This window comes from Mustela nigripes, chromosome 8 (assembly GCF_022355385.1).
Source record: "Mustela nigripes isolate SB6536 chromosome 8, MUSNIG.SB6536, whole genome shotgun sequence".
Lineage (NCBI taxonomy): Eukaryota > Metazoa > Chordata > Mammalia > Carnivora > Mustelidae > Mustela > Mustela nigripes.
The window spans coordinates 31,271,407-31,292,155 of record NC_081564.1 but is presented as its reverse complement, the minus strand read 5'-3'; the positions used below and the strand labels follow the sequence as shown (position 1 = coordinate 31,292,155).

Here is a 20,749-nt window from a genome sequence, read left to right as displayed (position 1 = left end):
ACCTTGTAAATTTTTTTTGTTAAAATAAAGTAAATTAAATTGAAGAATTTACAGGACAAGTAAAGATTCTTTTGCAATATTTTAAGAAGGGAGAAGTGATAACAGCATAGACACCCAGGGGAGAGAGGGTAATTTAATTACTTCTGATAAGGTAAGTGCTTTGCACACTTACTAACATTCACAAAATAATAAATCAGTCAAAAAGAGACAGACATTGACACGGGCCCTGAAAAGTTAATAATGGATGATCTCATTAAAATGAACAAATGGCAACCTTACAGACAGACATCTGGTGGTAGTCCTTTCTTTCAAAACAGGGTATGTTCACCACTTGGAAAAACATAAATCCATTTTAGCTGTAGGGAGGAATTTCCAGCTAACTTAAATGCTCCAGTTTTATTATTGGAGGTGTTGTGAGCAGGCATGAAGAGAATAAAAGGGAGAGAATATGAGAAAGCAGATTAAAATAGACTTCAATATGTGAATGAGACAGAGGTCTTGTGGCTTTATCTTTGTGAGTGTAGTCAAGCAGAATAAATTCGGAAGTCATGTCACATGCACCTGCCTAAATGTAACTGAATGAGGTCACTGGCAATGGTATGACACAGGTGGATCTGATTATTGGCTTCTAAGAGATGGTAGGTGGGAAATATTTTTTTTTTCTTTTTTCCAACCAGTTTCAGGTAATAAAATATGGTTATTTGATTTTTTCAAAAAGATAAGAAATATTTGACAACAGTAGTCAATTCCAAAAACATTGTTTTCCCCCCAGCAACAAGAAACTTTATAGATATGTGTGTATGTGCATTTGCATGCATGTGTGTACATAATATTCCATTTTAGGTAAAATATTTGGTAATAATCTTACCTAAGATAAACTGAGCTCAAAGATTTCATCATGAAATTTTGATTTCTTATATAGGACTAATAATAATAGGACACTTAATGAAGGGTCACAGTAGTAGTTGTTGATTATGTAGTATAAAAACACTCATATAATGTTGTGAAGATTTATAATGAATCATGCTTATTTCCAATTCATTTCCTTACCCTGTAATTCTGGTATCTAGTCAAATATTAAACTGGCTTCAATCTAAGCATCTAAAGATCATCCTTTCATCACAGGATTTTTATTAAATTTAGGGTAAAATTTAACCATTCAGAAGAATTTGAATGACAAGTTTTAAAATAATGTCTAAGGATCACTTAAACATTCAGAAAATCAAGACAGTGGCATACTGCTACTATTTTTACCTTTTTTTTTTTTTTTTTAAGAACTAGATCTCATTTTAAAAATTTTTTATTTTGGGAGAGAGACAGAAACAGAGACACAGAAAGAGGCTTTGAGTTGGGAGGCAGTATGGAGGGAGAGAGGGAATCTTAAGCAGGTTCTACACCCATTGAGGCTCAATTTCACCACCCTGAGATCATGACCTGAGCCAAAATCAAGAGTTAACTGACTAAGCCACCCAGGTACCCCTGTATTTTAATTTTTCTAGAAGTTTTTATTTTTGAGTATACTTGACACACAATGCTGTACTAGTGTTAGATGCACCATTTTGTTATTTGACAAGTTTATATATTACACTATGCTCACAAGTGTGGCTCCCCTATGTGCCCTCACATCATTATTAAAATATCATTGACGGGGCGCCTGGGTGGCTCAGTGGGTTAAGCCGCTGCCTTCGGCTCAGGTCATGATCTCAGGGTCCTGGGATCGAGTCCCGCATCAGGCTCTCTGCTCAGCAGGAAGCCTGCTTCCTCCTCTCTCTCTCTCTGCCTGTCTCTCTGCCTACTTGTGATCTCTCTCTGTCAAATAAATAAATAAAATCTAAAATATCATTGACTATATTTCTTATTCTGTGCCTTTTACTCTGGTGCCTTATCCATTTTGTAACTGTAAGCTTGTATCTCTCACACACCTATACCCATTTTACCCAACCCCTCACCTTCCTCCCTCCCCTCTGGCAACCATCAGTTTGTTCTCTGTATTTATAGGTCTGATTTTGCTTTTTGTTTATTTGTGTTTTTTTTTTTTTTACATTCCACTTATGAGAGGAATCATATAGTATGTATTTCTCAGTGTGAATCATTTCACTTAGCATAATGCCTTCTAAGTCCATCTATGCTGTTGCAAATGGCAAGATCTCATCCTTTAATATGGTTGCATAATATTCTATACCTTGGCTATGGTAAATAACACTACAATAAACATAGGAGTGCATATATTTTTTTGAAATAAGTGTTTTCATTTTCTTTGGGTAAATACCCTGTAGTGGAACTACTAGATCATATGGTAATTCTATTTTTAATTTTTTGAGGAACTTCCATACTGTTTTCCACAGTAGCTGCAACAGTTTGCATTCCTGCCAACAGTGCCTAAGGGTTCCATTTTCTCTACATCCTTCCCAACACTTGCTATTTCTTTTCTTTTTTTTTTTTTTTACTTTAGCCATTCTGACAGGTGTGAGGTGATATCTCACTGCAGGTTTGATTTATATTTCCCTGATGATGAGTGATGTTGAGCATCTTATCTTTAACATGTCTCTTGGCCATACCTTCTTTGGAAAATGTCTATTCAGGCTATTTTTTAATTGGATTATTTGGGTTTTTTGGGTGTTGAATTGTAGAAGTTCCTTACATATTTTGGATCTTAACCCCTTATTTGATATATAATTTGCAAATCTGTTCTCCCATTCACTAGATTGCCTTTTTATTTTACTGATGGCTTTGTCTGCTGTACAAAAAAATTTTTATTTTGATGTGGTCCCAATAGTTTATTTTTGCTTTTGTTTCCTTTAACTTAGGAAACATATCTAGAAAATATGGCTATAGCTGATGTCAGAGAAATTACTGCCTGTATACTCTAAGATTCTTACTGTTTTGAGTCTCACATTTAGGTCACTTTTTTTTTTTTAAAGATTATTTATTTATTTATTTGACAGATTGAGAGAGAGAGAGAGAGATATCACAAGTGGGCAGAGAGGCAAGCAGAGAGAGAGGGGGAAGCAGGCTCCTGCTTAGCAGAGAGCCCAATGCGGGGCTCAAATCTAGGACCCCGGGATCATGACCTGAGCCGAAGGCAGAGGCTTTGACCCACTGAGCCACCCAGGCGCCCCTAGGTCACTTTTTATTTTATTTATTTTAGAGAGCAAGAGAGTATGGGGAGAAGGGTAAAGGGAGAGGATGAGAGGGACAAGCAGACCCCTTACCCAGCACAGAGCCCAACACAGGGCTTGATCCCAGGACCCCAAGATCATGACCCGAGCCAGAACCAAGAATCAGATGCTTAACTAAATGAGCCACCTAGGTGCTCCTCACATTTAGGTCTTTAATCCATTTTTGAGTTTTCTCTGTGTGTGTGTGTGTGTGTGTGTGTGTGTGTGTGTGTGTGTATGGTGTTAGAAAGTGGTCCAGTTTCATCCTTCTACATGTAGCTGTCCAGTTTTCCCTACACTATTTGTTGAAAAGACTGTCTTTTCCCCATTGTGTACATTTTCTTCCTTTGTCATAGATTAACTGACCATATAGTCATGAGTTTATTTCTGGGCTCTCTATTCTACTCCATTGATCTGTGTGTCTATATTTGTGCCAGTTATCAAACTGTTTTAATTACAACAACTTTGTAGGACATCTTGAAATCTGGGGTTGTGATACTTCTGACTTTGTTCTTTCTCAGGATTGCTTTTTGTTAGCCGGGGTCTTTTGTGGATCCATACAAATTTTAGGATTATTTATTCTAGTTTTGTGAAGAACACTGTAGGTATTTTGATAGGATTTCACTGAATTTGTAGATTGCCTTGGGTTATATGGCTATTTTAACAATATTAACTCTTCTAATCCATAAGCATTTAGTATATTCCCATTTATTTGCATCTTTAGTTTCTTTCATCAGTGTTTTAGATTTTTCACCTCTTTGGATATAGGTTTATTCCCTGGTATTCTGTTATTTTTGGTGTAATTGTAACATGTTTTTTAAATTTCTCTTTCTGCTACTTCATTATTAGTGTATAGAAACAATACTGATGTCTGGGTATTCTGTATCTTGCTACTTAACTGAATTTGTTTATTACTTCTAGTAGTTTCTAGATGGAGTGTTTAGGGTTTTCTATGTATAGTATCATGTCTTCTGCAAACAATGAAAGTAGATTTTACAATTACTATAAACTCTTGTTGGATTGCTTCCTTTATCATTACATGTGTATTCCTTCTTTGTCTTATTTTGGTCTTTGTTTTAAAATCCATTTTATCTGATATAAGTATTGCTACCCTGGCTTTTTTCACTTCCATTTGCATGGTGAGTGTTTATCCATTCCTTCACTTTCAGTCTATACATGTCTTTAGGTCTGAGGTAAGTCTCTTGTAGGCAGCATATAGATGGATCTTGGTTTTATTTATTTTTTATCTGTTCTGCCACCTTATGTCTTTTGATTGGAGCACTTAGGGCTTTTATACTTAATTACAGATATATATGTATTGATTGCCATTTTTACATAGTTCTCTGGTTGTTTGTATAGTTCTGCTTGTTCCTTTCCTCTTCTCTTTTGCTCTCTTTCTGATTGACGAGTTTCTACAGTGTTCTGTTTGTCTTTCTTTCTCTTTATTTTTTGTCTACATAGCATAGGTTTTGAGTTTGTTACCATGAAGCTCATACATAACAACCTAAGGAAACAGCAATCTATATTAATTTGATGGTTATTTATGTTCAAACACATTCTTGAAAAACAAAAAGAGAAAAAAATCTTTTTCCCCCTTCTCTTCTCTTTTTATTCCTTTTTCCATGTTATCGTATTTTATATCTTTTTATTCATAATTTTCTCATGTCTAATTACAGCTATCTCCTTTACACTTGAAGGAGTTCCTTTAACATTTCTTTTAAGTCTTGTTTGGTGGTGATAAACTTTATCTTTTGTTTGCCTGGGAAATTATCTCTCCTTCAAATCTGAATGATAACCTCGCAGTATTCTTGGTTGTAGAGAATTCCCTTCTGGCCTGCCCTTTCTGCTGAAAAATCAGCTGATAAGATAGCTTTATAGGTTTTCCCTTGCAGGTAACTTTTTGTTTTCTCTCTGGCTACTTTTAAGATTCTTTCTTTAACCTTTGACATTTTAATTATGCACTCAGCAACTATGTGCCGTGATGTGGCTTCCTTGGGTTCATCTTGTTTGGAACTCTCTATGTTTCTTGGACTTGGATATCTTGGCATAATGCTACTTTTATTTTATTTTTTAAAAGATTTTTATTTATTTATTTGAGACAGTGAGCAAGTGAGAGAGAGAGCATGAGGAGGGGGAGAGGGAGAAGAAGACTCCCTATTGAGCAGGAAGTTTGATATGGGCCTCTTAATCCCAGGACTCTGAGATCATGAGCTGGGCCAAAGGCAGAGGCTAAACCAACTGAGCCACCCAGGTGCCTCTATTTTTTTTTTTTTTAATTCTTTATTTAAAACCAATTTAGATCACATATACTGTATTATTAATTTCAGGAGTAGAATTTAATGATTCACCAGTTTAGGCATAATGCTAATTTAAAACAGTTGTAGCTATTTGCATTTGCACAGGAAATAAAATGTTTCCTTCCTTAGGTTAGGTGCTCTCCTTAGGTGCTTCCACAGTGGCCCTCATCACAGTCACCTTATGTCACCTTATGTTGGAATGGCTGCTCTTATACTGTTATTTCTACTTGAGTGTAACTTCTATGAGGACAGAAACCATGTTTATCTCATTCATTATTGTGTCCCCAATAAAAATGGAAGTAATAATGGCACTTTATACAGAGCTCATTGCGAGAACTACATGAATTAATGGATGTATAAATCTTAGAGCAGAATCTAACACAGAGTAAAGTATGGAATAAATGCTAGCTATTATTAACTACAGTGGCACCTATCACACAGGAGGCACATCAAGTATCTGTTGTATACATGAATGAATTTTGCCAACTGATTCTAGTTCTGAAATTGAGTGCTTCTTTACTCAAGAGCATTTGTGACAGTTAAGTATAGCTGTTACGTTCTCTCAAACTTTGACAAAACCACCCAGTGCCCTCACTGCTTCTCCCATGTTGAGGTTTATAGACACATCTTTCATATTTTCCTCACCTCCCATCTCAAGATCCATTTTTGTAGTTTGTCATTATTTCTAAAACATTAAAAAGTACACTAATCCCAATTCTTTGCATCACCATAAGCAGCTAATTCATTATAATTTATTATAACAGTAATTACAGTGTACTATGATAAGTCCTAGTAGCAAAACCTGACCACTCTGTGAATGAATACAGAAAATAATATAGAAATTAAATCAGAAAAACCATTTCAGAATAGTAGACATTTGAGTTAGGTTGTAAGAATAAGTAAGCATTTTCTAAGTGAAAGAAGAGGGGAAAGAGGCAATTCAGGCAAATAAGGAGCCCCTGGGTGCTCAGGGACTGGAAGAGAGGGTGCATATGTGTACAGTGAATGAAGAGTCCAGAAAGTAAAATCAGGGCCTGATTGTGAATGCTTCCCTATGTCACTTTCTACCTACAAGTCTAAACTTTCTACCTACAAGTACCAAGTATCCAACAAGATCTTCACATAGGGGCATAATGCTGGTGGGCAGACTGCATATGAAAAGAGAAATAACATCAGGAGGTGCTGCTATGGCCCAGGCACTGCTTTGTGCCTACAGAGGAAGGCACAAAGCAGTGAGAACATGAAGGAGGCTCTGCATTCTGGAGACAAGTCAAGAGTGTCAGGGGACCAAGATTCAAGATAGCTGGCATGAAAGAAGATCTATGGTAGCTGAACCACAGGTTCTCTAATTCATTCAACACTGATCAACTATTTACAGAGGCCCTTTTATACTGGGATACAGCAGTGAATTAGAGAAAAAAGGTCTCTGCTCTTGGTGAGATAATTTTCTAGTTGGCAGACACCAATGAGTAAGAAAACTGTGATAGCTGTGAGGAAGGAAATAAACAGGATAACTGATTTTAAAGAAAAAGACTGAGTGTGATAAATATATATAAGAGTACAGAGAGGAGACCTGAGGCTACTTTCAGCTTAGGCCTGAAGGATGCAAATAAAAGACCATAATCAAAATGGTGAATGAAGACAAGATTTATAAGGGGAGTTTAAGATGTCAGTAAGAAACAAATTAAGCACCACATTTGAGAAGAGATGGAAGATCATTATAATCAGATAATCAGAAGATGACACCTGTAGAAGCTGCCTCTGAAGAAATCTAAGATGAGTTAACTATATAGACATCTTATCCCTTAAAGATCAAAATGTTTGGAATATTCTGCTTTAGTCCTTGGGTTGTTTATGTATATGACACAAGAAAGCGCAAGGGGAGAGAAAGTTTCATCACGTTGAGTATACAATTTCCTAAAAAACAGAAATTAAGACTTTATTTTTATTTTTTTAGAGAGAAAGAAAAAGTGCATGCACATGAGAGTGGGGGTAGGAGCAGAGGGAGGAAGTAAAACAATCTTAAGCAGGCTCCATACCCAAAGGGGCTCGATCTCACCACCCAGAGATCATGACCTGAGCCAAAATAAAGAGTCGGATACTTAACCAACTGAGCCACCCAGGCGCCCCCAGAAATTACAGCTTTAAAGTCTATTTTAAATGCCTTCTAATATACGTTCTTACTGCAATAATATGAACATATAATGTTTCACAAATCTCAATTATTTTTACTGTTTGTTCATTTATGACTAATATTGTATCAGGAATTTCTTCTTTACTGGGACTTTTTTTTTACCATTCATTTTTATTTTTATTTATTTATTTTTTAATTTTTTAATTTATTTGACAGACAGAGATCACAAGCAGGCAGAGAGGCAGACAGAGAGATGGGGGAAGCAGGCTCCCCGCTAAGCAGAGAGCCTGATGCGGGGCTCGATCCCAGGACCCTGGGATCATAACCTGAGCCGAAGGCACAGGCTTTAACCCACTGAGACACCCAGGTACGCCTTTAACATTCATTTTTAAATACAGAATTTTTAGTGGCTGCTGATATCAGTATAGTAGTAATGTCAATATTGAGCTTTCCTTTAAAATCTACAACACTGAATTGCTTTCCTACAGAATCCAACTCAAGTTTAAAACAGTATGAAATATATTATAAAATGATAAATAAAAACTTCATAGCAAATTTTACTGGGCATACACTTAAAATGTTTGTCTGTATATTTTTTGCCTATACAATAAAACTGTTACAAAAATGAGAATGAATAAAACAAAAATTTAGTTCCATGAACTACTTTCTGCAGAAAAGTTTATGACTGGAGGAGTCTTAGCGTATCTAAATGCCCTCTCCTCCCTTTCTAAAGATAAGTGGAGAGAAATCTAGCAAAGGCTATGTGATGTAAGTCACATGAATAATGAGTGAAATAAAATGGTTCGCCAACCATACTGGGCTTTTAAAAAATGATCACTATTAATATAAATATTATAAATATAAATTTTAAAGTGAGTTATTTGCTTAAAAAAAGGATTCTTCCATTAAAATACTCTTTTTTGTGCAATTTTTTATTAATTATTGTTATTGATGTATAATATGTTCTTTGCCCCAGGGGTACAGGTCTGTGAATCACCAGGTTTACACATTTCACAGCACTCACCATAGCACATACCGTCCCTGATGTATATAACCCAACCACTCTCTCAATACCTCCCCCCTCCCAGCAACCTACTCCTTTTATATACTATAGTTTTCTGATACACCAGCTTTTTCCTTTTCTACTACAGTAAATAAAATTATACCACTACTGTGAAACAATGTATTTACTGCAGAATTGGGGTGCGGGGTCAAGCATGCTACACACTCTCAACCAAAAGGCAATGATGGTTAGAACATGTTAGGAACATACTGGAATAAAATCAACTGACTTCTACTAATCTTAAAATTATTTTATTTCAGTCTTGACATTTCTATGATGCTCCTGTCTTTTCCCATCTCCCATCTTCATATTATTTGTACCTAAACTTAACATGATACCTTCCCCTCCTGCCATCCCTTTCCCATTTGTGTGCACGTGTAAGACAGACAGACAGACAAGACACACACACACACACACAAACACACAAGTTCTTCTCTCCCAGCTCCAAAATTTTATTCTCTAGTTCCTACAAACTTCTTTCCAATCCCACTCAGAAGCCTGTATTAATGTATACATCTACATTTTCCTTCAGGAACTCCCTTCAACTTTGTTCTAATACTCTATGTGACTGTTCTTATAGGAAAACAGCAATTATACATTAGAACACCTTCACGGGGATGAAGATGGAAACGCTGGCATCAGAAGTTTGAGAGTTTATTTCTATGTTAGTCCCTAATCTCTCTAAGCCTCAGTTTGTCAAGCAGCAAAGTAGGAGTCACAGGATTACTCATGAGGATTAAATGGAGGAAGCAACAGAGGTCACTTTATAGCTGTAGGTATATAATACAGGAAAGCAGTAGGGATTATAGTTTGAGGAACTGATAATTTCAATCAATAATAATAACCAGGGACTGAAGATCAAACACTACCTAGAGAGCAATGGAATAAAGGACACTACCATTTATGTAACTTCCTTTTTTCCGATAAAAAGCTTACATTCGAAATTGCCAAGCTAAATTCTCCACTCCCCAGCCTACATGCTCACCAGCCACATTTGCTGGTAGGGCTGGGGCGGTGGCAGGGTTGGGGCGGTGGCTGGTGGGGTTGGGGCGGTGGTAGGGCACAGGCTGTCTCTTCTTTCATACAACCTGATGCACTAAATGGATTGCTTAGCCAGTCCCTCCATCTATAATTACATACAAGGATATCAAATTGCTTATGAGACACAGTAATACGTACTTACTTTCAAGGATATCAAATTGCCTTTGAGACACAGTTAACAGCAGGGCCTATCTAAAACTTTTCTATCATTCACAGAATAACCTTAATGGATCTCATTCATTGTTTAAGAACGAAATCATCACATCATGAAAAGATTAGAATGAAAATGAATTTGCTTTCTAAATAAATAGATGATGAACTACAAAGCCCTGTGCTTTGTAAAGTAAGCCAAGTCTAATAAACATAATTACTATGTCACAGAACAACTATAACACTTGGGAATAGATGATGGGTTTTACTTATATTTTAATAAACTGGCCAACTGAGTATAAGAAATTTAATGTGAAGTACTTTCAGTCGATGAAATCAGGATTATTAGCTACGGAGCTCAAATGTTTTGATACTAAGATTTTACCCTACTTTTATACACACACACATACACACACACGCATATACACATGCAGGTACAAGGCAGTGTGAAACATCACTGATGATCAGATAATCAACTTGTTAAATCAGAGGTTATCACTTTGAAAATTCTGCTTGATATATACCAACTCAAGGTACAGAAGAAATGCTGTCTGATTCTTAAAATGTATAGGCATACCCCAGAGATATTGTGGGTTTGGTTCCAGCCCACCACAATAAAGCAAATATCAAAGTGTGAGTCACATGAATATTTTTGAGTCACATGAATATTTTTCCTAGTACATACAAATATTTGAACTCTTTTCAGTCTATTAAGTGTGTAATAGTGTTATATCTAGAAAGACAATGGATATACCTTGATTTAAAAATACTTTATTCTTAAAAAATGCTAAATATCATCTGAACTTTCAGCAAGTCATAATCTTTTTGTTGGCAGAGGGTCCTTCCCTTGCTGCTCTGGGCTGCTGACTGATCAGGGTGGTGACTGCTGAAGGCTGGGGTGGCTGTGACTATTTCTTAAAATAAGACAACACTAGAATTTGCTGCATCAAGTGACTGTTCCTTTCACAACTTCTCTGTAGTAAGTGATGCTGTTTGATAGCATTTTACTCGCAGTAGAACTTCTTTCCAAACTGGAGTCAGTCCTCTCAAACCCCATTGTTGCGTTATCAACGATGTTTATGTAATACTCTAAGTCCTTTGTTGTCATTTCAACAATATTCACAGCCAGGTATAGTTTCCATCACAAAAAACCCCACTCTCTGATATTATAATAGTGTTGTGTGGTGACAGATGGTCACTACATTTGTGGTGAGCAAAGCATAACATATACAGATGTCCAATCACTATGCTGTACCCTGAAACTAATGTAATATTGTGTGCCCTACTTCACTTAAGTAAAACAATTTTTTATAAACCACATCCTCTGTTTATTCATAAGAAGCAATTCCTCCCCCATTAAAGTTTCATTACAGTGAGATTACAGCAATTCAGTCACATTTTCAGGGCTCCACTTCCAATTCTAGTTCTCTTATTCCCACCACATCTGTAGTTACTACTTCCACTGAAGTCCTGAACCCCTCAAAGTCATCCATGACAGCTGGAATCAACTTCTTCCAAACTCCTGGTAGTGTTGATGTTTTGACCTCTCCCCATGAATGTTTTTAATGGCATTTAGAATGGGGAATCCTTCCTAGAAGGTTTTCGATTGACTCTGTCCAGAGCCACAGGAGGCATCCCTATTTATTGTAGCTAGAGCCTTATAAAATGTATTTCTCAAGTAATAAGAAGACTTGAAAGTTAAAATTATTCCTTGATCTATGAGCTGCAGGATAGATGTTGTGTTAGGAGGCATGAAAACAACATTAATCTCATTGGACATCTCTATCAAAGCTTTAGGGTGGCCAGTCAGGACACAGTAATATTTTGAAAGGAATCTTTTTTTTTTTTAAATAGGTCCTAACAGTGGGCTTAAAATATTTTGTCAACCATGCTGTAAACAGTTATGTTGTTATTCAGGCTTCGTTGTTCCATTTATAAAGCACAGGCAGAGTAGATACAGAATAATTCTTACGGGCCCTAGGATTTTCACAGTGGTAAATGAGCACTGGCTTCAATGGAAAGTCATCAGCTGTATGAGCAATGAACAAGGGAGTCAGCCCGTCCTTTGAAGCTTTGAAGTCAGGCACTGATTTTTCTTCTCTAGCTGTGAAAGTCCTAGACGGCATCTTTCTCCAACAGAAGAACAACTATCTTAGCTAGACCTTCTAGGTAACTTGCTGTAGCTATAGCGACACTTGCTAGTTCAACTTCTACTTTTATGTTATGGAGATGGTTTCTTTCCGTAAACTTCATGAATCAATCTCTACTTGTTTCGAACTTTTCTTCTGCATCCTCTTCCCCTCTCTTAGCTTCAAAGAACTGAAAAGTTAGGGCCTGGCTCTGGATTAGGCTTTGGCTTTAGGGAATGTTGTTTGATCTACCCAGACCATTAAAACTTTCTCCATAACAGCATTTGCTTTCTTAATTAATATATATACACTGGAGTAGCATTTTCATTTCTTTTAAGAACTTTCCCTTTGCATTCACAACTTGGCTAACTGGTACAAGAGGCCTATCTTTTAGCTTATCTCAGCTTTTGATATGCCTCCCTCATTAAGCTTAATCATTTCTAGCTTTTTGATTTAAAGTGAGAACCATGCAACTTTCCCTTTCACTTGAACACTTACTGGCCCTTACAGGGTTATTTATTGGCCTAATGTCAATATTATTGTGTCTCAGGGAATAGGGATGCCCAAGGAGAGAGAAAGAGATGGGGAACAGCCAGTTGGTGGAATAGGCAGAATACACCTTTATCAATTAAGTTTGCTGTCTTATCTGGGCAGTTTGTGGTGCCCTAAAACAATTACAATAGTAACATTAATGATAACTCATCACAGATCACCATAGCAAATATGACAAGAATGAAAAATTCTGAAATACTGCAAGAACTACTAAATGTCACATGGAGACAAGAAGTGAGCAAATACTGTTGGAAAAATGTTATTGATAGACTTGCTTGACACAGGGTTGCCACAAATCTTTAACTTCTGAAAAATAAACAAAACCCACAGTATCTGTGAAATGCAATGAAGTATGCCTGTATAAAGTATTTTAAGATCTTTAGAAAAAAACATATTAACAGAGTATTTTACTATGAGTGTGAATTTAGTGCTCTTAAAATGGCCACCATACATACATGAACACATATGGAAATAATCGTAATTTGAAGAAAGCAACATACATTGCAAAGGGCAAAAAAATCCATCTGGACCACGATAACAGTTTACTTCCAAAACCTCATGGCTGACAAGCAATTTGTGTAATATAAAATCTGTAATTAAATGGTACAGAATGTTCTTAAGTGTCAGGATTTCCACATATATTTTAAAACTTACCTTATCAAGATTAGTAAATGAATTTTTATGTTCAATTTAAAGAATACCAAGAAACGCTCTCACCATTTTATGGACCTGAGAGGCCTGGTGGGAGGTAAAGAAAGGATAGAAGAGAAAGTTCTGACTTACAGGGGAGGAAAGCATGTTAGTCAAGGCCTTGGTGAAGGCGCCTGGGCTAGGGATGCAGGTGTGGATGAGTATGGCTGGCCCAGAGGGGATGCTCAATTGCCTTGCCATTCCCTCACGAAAGCCAGGGTGCAGAACTCTGGCTGTGTACCAAGTCAAATGTGGGAGGGCAGTTTCACCTAGCCTATGAAAGCCTATGGTCACACATAGGGAGGGGCCTGGGCTGGACTCCTTGGGTCAGACCTATGATGACAAGAACCATTCATGGACAATTGTGAAAAATGAAACTGATGAAGAGGATTCACAATGATGAGGCGACTGGTGGGAGGCTACTGTAAAGATCCAGGTTGGACATATGACCCGAACTCCTGATAAAGTGACTGAAAGTCCACCCAGGAAAGGAAGTACATCCAGGAAGGGCTGGTAAACTGGGAGAAAAATGGGGGAGTCAAGAGACTGGAAGATGGTCTCAGATGGCAGTGAGGGCTAGAGCTCCGATGGGGCAGAGGTTACAGTTAGGAAGGGGGAATGAGAGTCCAGGATTTCCAAGGTAGAATAATCACAGGTGCTTACAAGGCCTTAAGTGTGTTCAGGTAAGCAGAGTAGTGAAGTAGAGGGGAAGTCAAGGATACAGATCTATAGTTTCTTTTATCAAAGAAATCACACAAGATGGTGGCAGATGACTGTTGGGTACACAACTAATGAATCGTTGAACACTACATCAAAAACTAATGATGTACTATAGGCTGGCTAATTGAACATAATAATAAAAAATAAGTTAATTAAAATAAATAATTAAAAATAAGTAATTATAACTTTATATAAATTATATAAATTTATATAAATTATATTATTATAATAATTATAAAATAAATAATGTTAAGCATGCAATTGGGGGAAAAAACCCCAAAACTTGGAGATATAAATATATTTTGAGATATTTAATGTATATTATATATAATGTATTATATATTCTATATATTATATAATATATACATTATATATAATTTATACATTATATAAATATATATAAATATGCATTACCCTTATACATAATATATAATAATATATTATGTATATATGTATAATGATATATGGAAATATTTAAATGTATATTATACATTTTAACTATATTTTTAAATATATATTTTTCCTTTACAGAAAATCAGACAGTATATTAAAAGAACAATTTTCTATTCTGCCTAAATATTTGGAAATGTATGTGTCAGAAATAATCGATCAATAAAATCTATACCAAACAGTCGGAAAAAAAATAACATAAGTGGACAGCACGGGTTTTCTGTACAAGAAGAGCCGTTGTTTGGAAGCAGTAGAGGAGAGAGAGAATTTTACCAACCTTCATACCTACCAATCCCTGCAGGGCAGAGATAGGAAGCTATGCCAGAGAGCAGCTTCCCAAGAGAGGGAAGCAGCAGAAAGCACTACCCTCAGGGAAGGGAGCATTCTGAGAAGAGCCTGAGGGCCCTGAGGAGTCCTCTCTAAAAATGGAGCAGTTTCCAGAGAGAAAAATGGAAAAAGTAAGGAAACAGAGTAGGAGATGAGAAAACAGGACAGAACCAGAGTCTGCAGAGAGCTAAATCTGGGATGGTGCCAGAGGATGACGTGATGAGATGGGGCAGGAACGGGCTCAGGGGCCCCAGCCTCGGTCAGCGCCAGTCCAGTCTCTGTGGGTACTGCCACACAACCATCAGCCACTGTTGTTTTACTCTGCTTCTGAGATTTTTATTTAAATAAATTCTGAAAATGTTTAAATTTCTTTCATGGAATGTGTTTGACAAAGTTCTAATCGAGAGCAAAAAAAATTTTTTTTTTAGCTTACTGGAACATAATAGAAAAAAACACTTATTAACATGATTCTTAAAGCTCAGAAGTACGCGTTAAAAGGACTTCAACAGTGCATTTAATTTACTCTATTAACCCCATAGGACTATACTTATACCCTAAAAATAACACTTGTTTCTCTGGAGAAGGCAATCTCAAACTTAACAAGCTGGGGAAGACAATGACAAGCTTTAAAGGTAATCTTTCCTACTAAACCTTAATTGAAGATGTACTTTTGGATGTTTACTCCGAAGCATTTAATTGGATCTTACATCCTCTGGTTCTGTCCAAGAGGAAAAGCTAGCCCATAGTGTATTTATAATTATTTATCAAATAACACATAGTTCACCCTTTCCCACCCTTGAAGGCTTTCATCTTGGTCTAACTCTATAAAACCTAAAAAAAAAATAAACACAGCTTTTCATTGGCCTATAACAAAAAGACAAACTATGAGCAGCATCCAGCCTAGGACAGAAAAGGAATGCTCAGAGCTCTTATTCATACATATAAAATGGATTTCTTTAAGGTTGTTCTGGATGACACATCTGTCACTACCAGAGCAAATTAATTAGTCTTAGTAGGCTAGTATAGGTTAACATTTTCTTTATACTCTTACACATCCTACTGTATCCCTCCTTAAACTCTGTCATCGTAAGGTTTAAACTAGTGCTTCAGATAAATTCTGTACTTTAGTCCTAAAAGAAATGATAACCACCACCTATCATATACTGAGTTCCTACTATGTGCCAGATGCTATGCTGCTTTATATAGATCTCATGAATCTTCACAACCATCTGTATGATGTACAATATGGTGATTCAACATGTAAATAAATTAGAGTGTTTCTCTTTGGACTCTACACATAACAGTTTAACTCTCAGACACTGAAGAATAATAATGAAAGAAAATAGGAAAAATGAGATTATCAGCTATATTAATTCCAATCAGCTCCATTAAATATTTATCCAAATGCAACATAAAATATTTAAATTATCAAATGTGTAGTCTCCTTCCTGAGTCTTTATCCCTTCCCCCAAAAGATATTATAGCTTTTAAAATTGAAAGAGTGGCAGAAAGATGGTGAGAAGCAAGTTATACAGGAAACAGAACTAAATCAGTAGCATTTTGTTTCTCATTTGTAATGAAGCTTTACAAAAATCTGTTTTATAAAATGGATTCACCCACCTTCATTTAAACAATAGGTTAAAAAATTAAGAACAAATTAATTTTTAACAAAATCAGAAATGAAAGAGAAAAAATAACAATTGAAACCACAGAAATACAAAGAACAAGAAAATATTATCAAAAATTATATGCCAACAAATTGGACAATCTGAAAGAAATGCATAAATTCCTATAAACATACAACCTCCCAAAACTGAATTAGGAAGACAGAAAATTCGAACAGATGAATTACCAGCGATGAAATTGAGTACATTATTTAAAAACTCCCAGCAAACAAAAGCCCAGGACCAGACAGCTTCATAAGTAAATTCTATCAAACATGTAAAGAAGAGTTAATATACATTCTTCTCAAACTACCGCCAGAAAATAGAAGGAAAGCTTCCAGATTCATTCTATGAGGCCAGCATTACCCTAACACCAAAACCAAATAAAGACACCACAAAAAAAGAGAACTATAGGCCAATATTTCTGATGAACAGAGATGCAAAAAATCCTCAACAAAGTACTAGTAAACAGAATCCAACAATACAGTAAAAAAAGTCATTCACCATGATCAAGTGGGATTTATTCCTAGGAAGCAAAAGTGGTTCAATATTCATGAATCAATCAATGTGATATATCACATCAAGAAGTTCGGGATAAAAACCATATGATCACTTCAACAGATGCAGAAAAGCATCTAACAAAGTAAACATCCATGCATGATAACAAATCACCAACAAAGTAGATTTACAGGGAAAGGCCATATATGAAAAACCCACAGCTAATATCATACTCAATGCTGAAAACTGAGATCTTTTCCCCTAAGATCAGGAACAACACAAGCGTGTCCACTCTCACCACTTTCTTTCAACATAGTCCTAGAAGTCCTAGCCATAGCAATATGACAAGAAAAAGGAATAAAAGGCATCAAAATTGGTAAGGAAAAAGTAAAACTTTCACCATTAGCACATGACATGACACTATATATAGAAAACATTAAAGATTCCACCCCAAAAGTACTAGAACTGATAAATGAATTAGTAAGGCAAAGGATACAAACTCAATGTACAGAAATCTGCTGCATTTCTATATACTAATAATGAAGCAGCAGAGAGAGAAATTAAGAAAACAATCCCCCCAAAAAGAAAAGAAAATCAATACCACTTACGACACCAAAAATAATAAAATACCTAGGAATACACAAATAAGGTGAAAGATCTGTACTCTGAAAATTGTGAAAGAAAATGAAGACAACACAAACAAATAGAAAGATATTCCATGCTCATGGATTGGAATAACAAATATTGCTAAAAATGTCCATATTACCCAAAGCAATCTATAGATTTAATGCAATTTCTATCAAAATACCAATAGCACTTCTGACAAAACTAGAATTTAATGCAATTTCTATCAGAATACCAATAGCACTTTTCACAGAACTAAAACAAATAATCCTACAATTTATATAGAACCACAGAAGACCTCCAACAGCCAAAGCAATCTTGAAAAAGAAGAACAAAACTGAAAGTATTACAATCACCAATATCAAGATATACTATTAAGCTACAGTAATCAAAACAGTACAGAACTGGCATAGACACTGATAAAAATATATAGAAGAGAACAGAATAGAAAACCCAGAAATAAATCCATGATTATATGGTCAATTAATCTTTGACAAAGGAGACAAGAGCATGCAATGGGAAACGAGTCTCTTCAACAAATGGTATTGGGGGAAACTGGACAGTTCTGTGCAAAAGAAAGAGACTTGGACTACTGTCTTTCACCATATACATAAATAAACTCAAAATGCATTAAAGACCTAAATGTGAGACCTGAAACCATAAAAATCCCAGACAGTAATTTTGCTGACATCGGCCACAACAAAATTTTTGGAGATTTGTCTCTCTCTCTCTCTCTTTTTTTTTTAAGATCTTATTTATTTATTTGACAGAGATCACAAGTAGGCAGAGAGGCAGGCAGAGACAGAGAAGGAAGCAGGCTCCCCGCTGTGCAGAGAGTCCCATGTGGGGCTCGATCCCAGGACCCTGAGATCATGACCTGAGCTGAAGGCAGAGGCTTTAACCCACTGAGCCACCCAGGTGCCCCTGGAGATTTGTCTCTTGAGGCAAGAGAAACAAGAGCAAAAATAAGTAATTGGGATTATATCAAAATAAAACCTTCTGCACAGTAAAGGAAACAATCAACAAAACTAAAAGACAAGGTAACAAATGGAGGAAGATATTTGTAAATGACATATTCAATAAAGGTTTAGAATTCAAAGTATATAAACAACTTATATAACTAACACAGGAAAAAACACCCAAATAATCCAATTAAAAGAATGGGCAGGGGCGCCTGGGTGGCTCAGTGGGTTAAGCCGCTGCCTTCGGCTCAGGTCGTGATCTCAGGGTCCTGGGATCGAGTCCCGCATCAGGCTCTCTGCTCAGCAGGGAGCCTGCTTCCTCCTCTCTCTCTGCCTGCCTCTCTGCCTACTTGTGATCTCTCTCTGTCAAATAAATAAATAAAATCTTAAAAAAAAAAAAAAAAAAAAGAATGGGCAGAAGACATAAATGTCTCTCCAAAGACACCCAGATGGCCAAGAGAAACATGAAAAGATCCTCACCATCACTCATCATCAGGGAAATGCAAAATCAAACCCACAATGAGATATCACCTCACATCTGTCAGAATGGCTAAAATAAAAAATACGAGAAAAAACAGGCATTGGCAAGGAAGTGGAGAAAAAAGAACCCTTATACACTGTTGGTGGGAATGCAAACTGTTGCAGCCACTGTGGAAGACAATATGGAAGTTCCTCAAAAAATTAAAAATAGAATTACTGCACGATCCAGTAATTCCACTAGTGGGTATTAACCCAAAAAATAGGAAAACACCAATTCAAAAAGATATATGCACCCCTATGTTTACTCTAGCATTATTTACAATAGCCACATTATGGAAGTAGCCCAAGTGTCCATAGATAAATAACTGGATAAAGATGATGTGGTACAGATATAGAATGGAGTATTACTCAGCCATACAAAAGAATGAGATCTTGCCATTTGCAACCACATGGATGGATCTAGAGAGCATAATGCTAAGCCAAATAAGTCAGAGGAAGACAAATACCATATGATTTCACTCATGTAGAATTTAAGAAACAAAACAGATGAATAAAGGAAAAAGAGACAAAAAAACATATTCTCAACTACAGAGAACAAACTGATGATTGCCAGAGGGGAAGATGTGAGGGAGATTAACAGTACACTTAGGGTGATCACTGAGTACTATATAGTATTGTTCAATCTTATATTATATATATGTCAACTATATGTCAACTCCAATTAAAAAAAGATTTAATTAATTTTGCCTAAGTTGATTCTTTCCTAAATAATTTTCAGCACTCATCAACAAGATGGTAATAAATATTGTAAATATTATGATGGAAGTGTAGAAAATTCAGGTTAATTGTTCACAATGCCAATAAAAAAAATAGTAGCACTCACCTCCTTTGCACTCTTAATTTTAGTCAGAAACGTATGCAGTTCCATTGTTTCTGCAAACAGTGCACGACATACTGCCTGATAATGATTTGGTGCCTCTGATGCAGTTGGAAGATGAGCAGCACATAACTACAGAAGAGGAAAATAAAATAATAATGCTCATTTATTATTTTGGGATTTTGGTACCTTAAAAACAGACATATCCCATATATTCATATTTTCATATCAGACAGCAAGGCAGTTCCCAGCATCCAAAGCCTAATGCATCACAAAACCACCAGTAAAATCTACACAATTATATGGAAAAAGTGCTCTATTAACAAACATCCAAAAGCACAGATGAACTTCATAGAATTCGCTAGCTTCTATTTGAAAATGATAGGACATTTGTAAAATTTTAGTTGCAAGCAGAAAGGGAACTACCATTTACTGAGTATTAATCATAACACAGGTGTTTTAATAGCTATCATTTTTTTTTTTTTTTACCATGCCAAGTACTTGTATTTGACATGTCATAATACAGCATAATAGCATTTACTCTTCAGTGTAACCCTGAATTATCTCCATTTTATAGCAAAAGAAACTGAGGCTAAGAGGATTCACGTGACTTGTCCACAGTCAGAAAGCTGACATGAGAGAGAAGAATTAAACATAGTCTAACAAGATTCTAAAGCCCAGGCTCATCCCAATTTATACTGAATTGTGTAATGCAGTAAAAAGACATGGGTGCCTGGGTGGCTCAGTCAGTTAAGCATTTGTCTTCTGCTCAGGTCATAATCCTACAGTACCAGGACTGAAACCCTTGTCAAGCTCCCCACTCAGCAGGGAGTCTGCTTTTCCCTTTCCCTCTGCTCCCTTTTTCCCCAACTAGTGCTCTCTTTCTTAATCACTCTCTCGCTCTCAAATAAATAAATAAAATCTTAAAAAAAG

At 36.1% G+C, this 20,749-nt stretch overlaps 1 protein-coding gene across 4 annotated transcripts in view; it reads right to left on the bottom strand.

Moving 5' to 3' along the window:
* Positions 1–20,749, bottom strand: part of SPIRE1 (spire type actin nucleation factor 1) — a 187,856-nt gene that overhangs the window by 75,466 nt on the left and 91,641 nt on the right. For all 4 annotated transcript variants that reach the window (XM_059409150.1, XM_059409151.1, XM_059409152.1 and 1 more), the window contains one exon: positions 19,823–19,948. In XM_059409150.1, the coding sequence (XP_059265133.1) occupies positions 19,823–19,948 (126 nt within the window). The remainder of the gene's footprint in view (positions 1–19,822; positions 19,949–20,749) is intronic.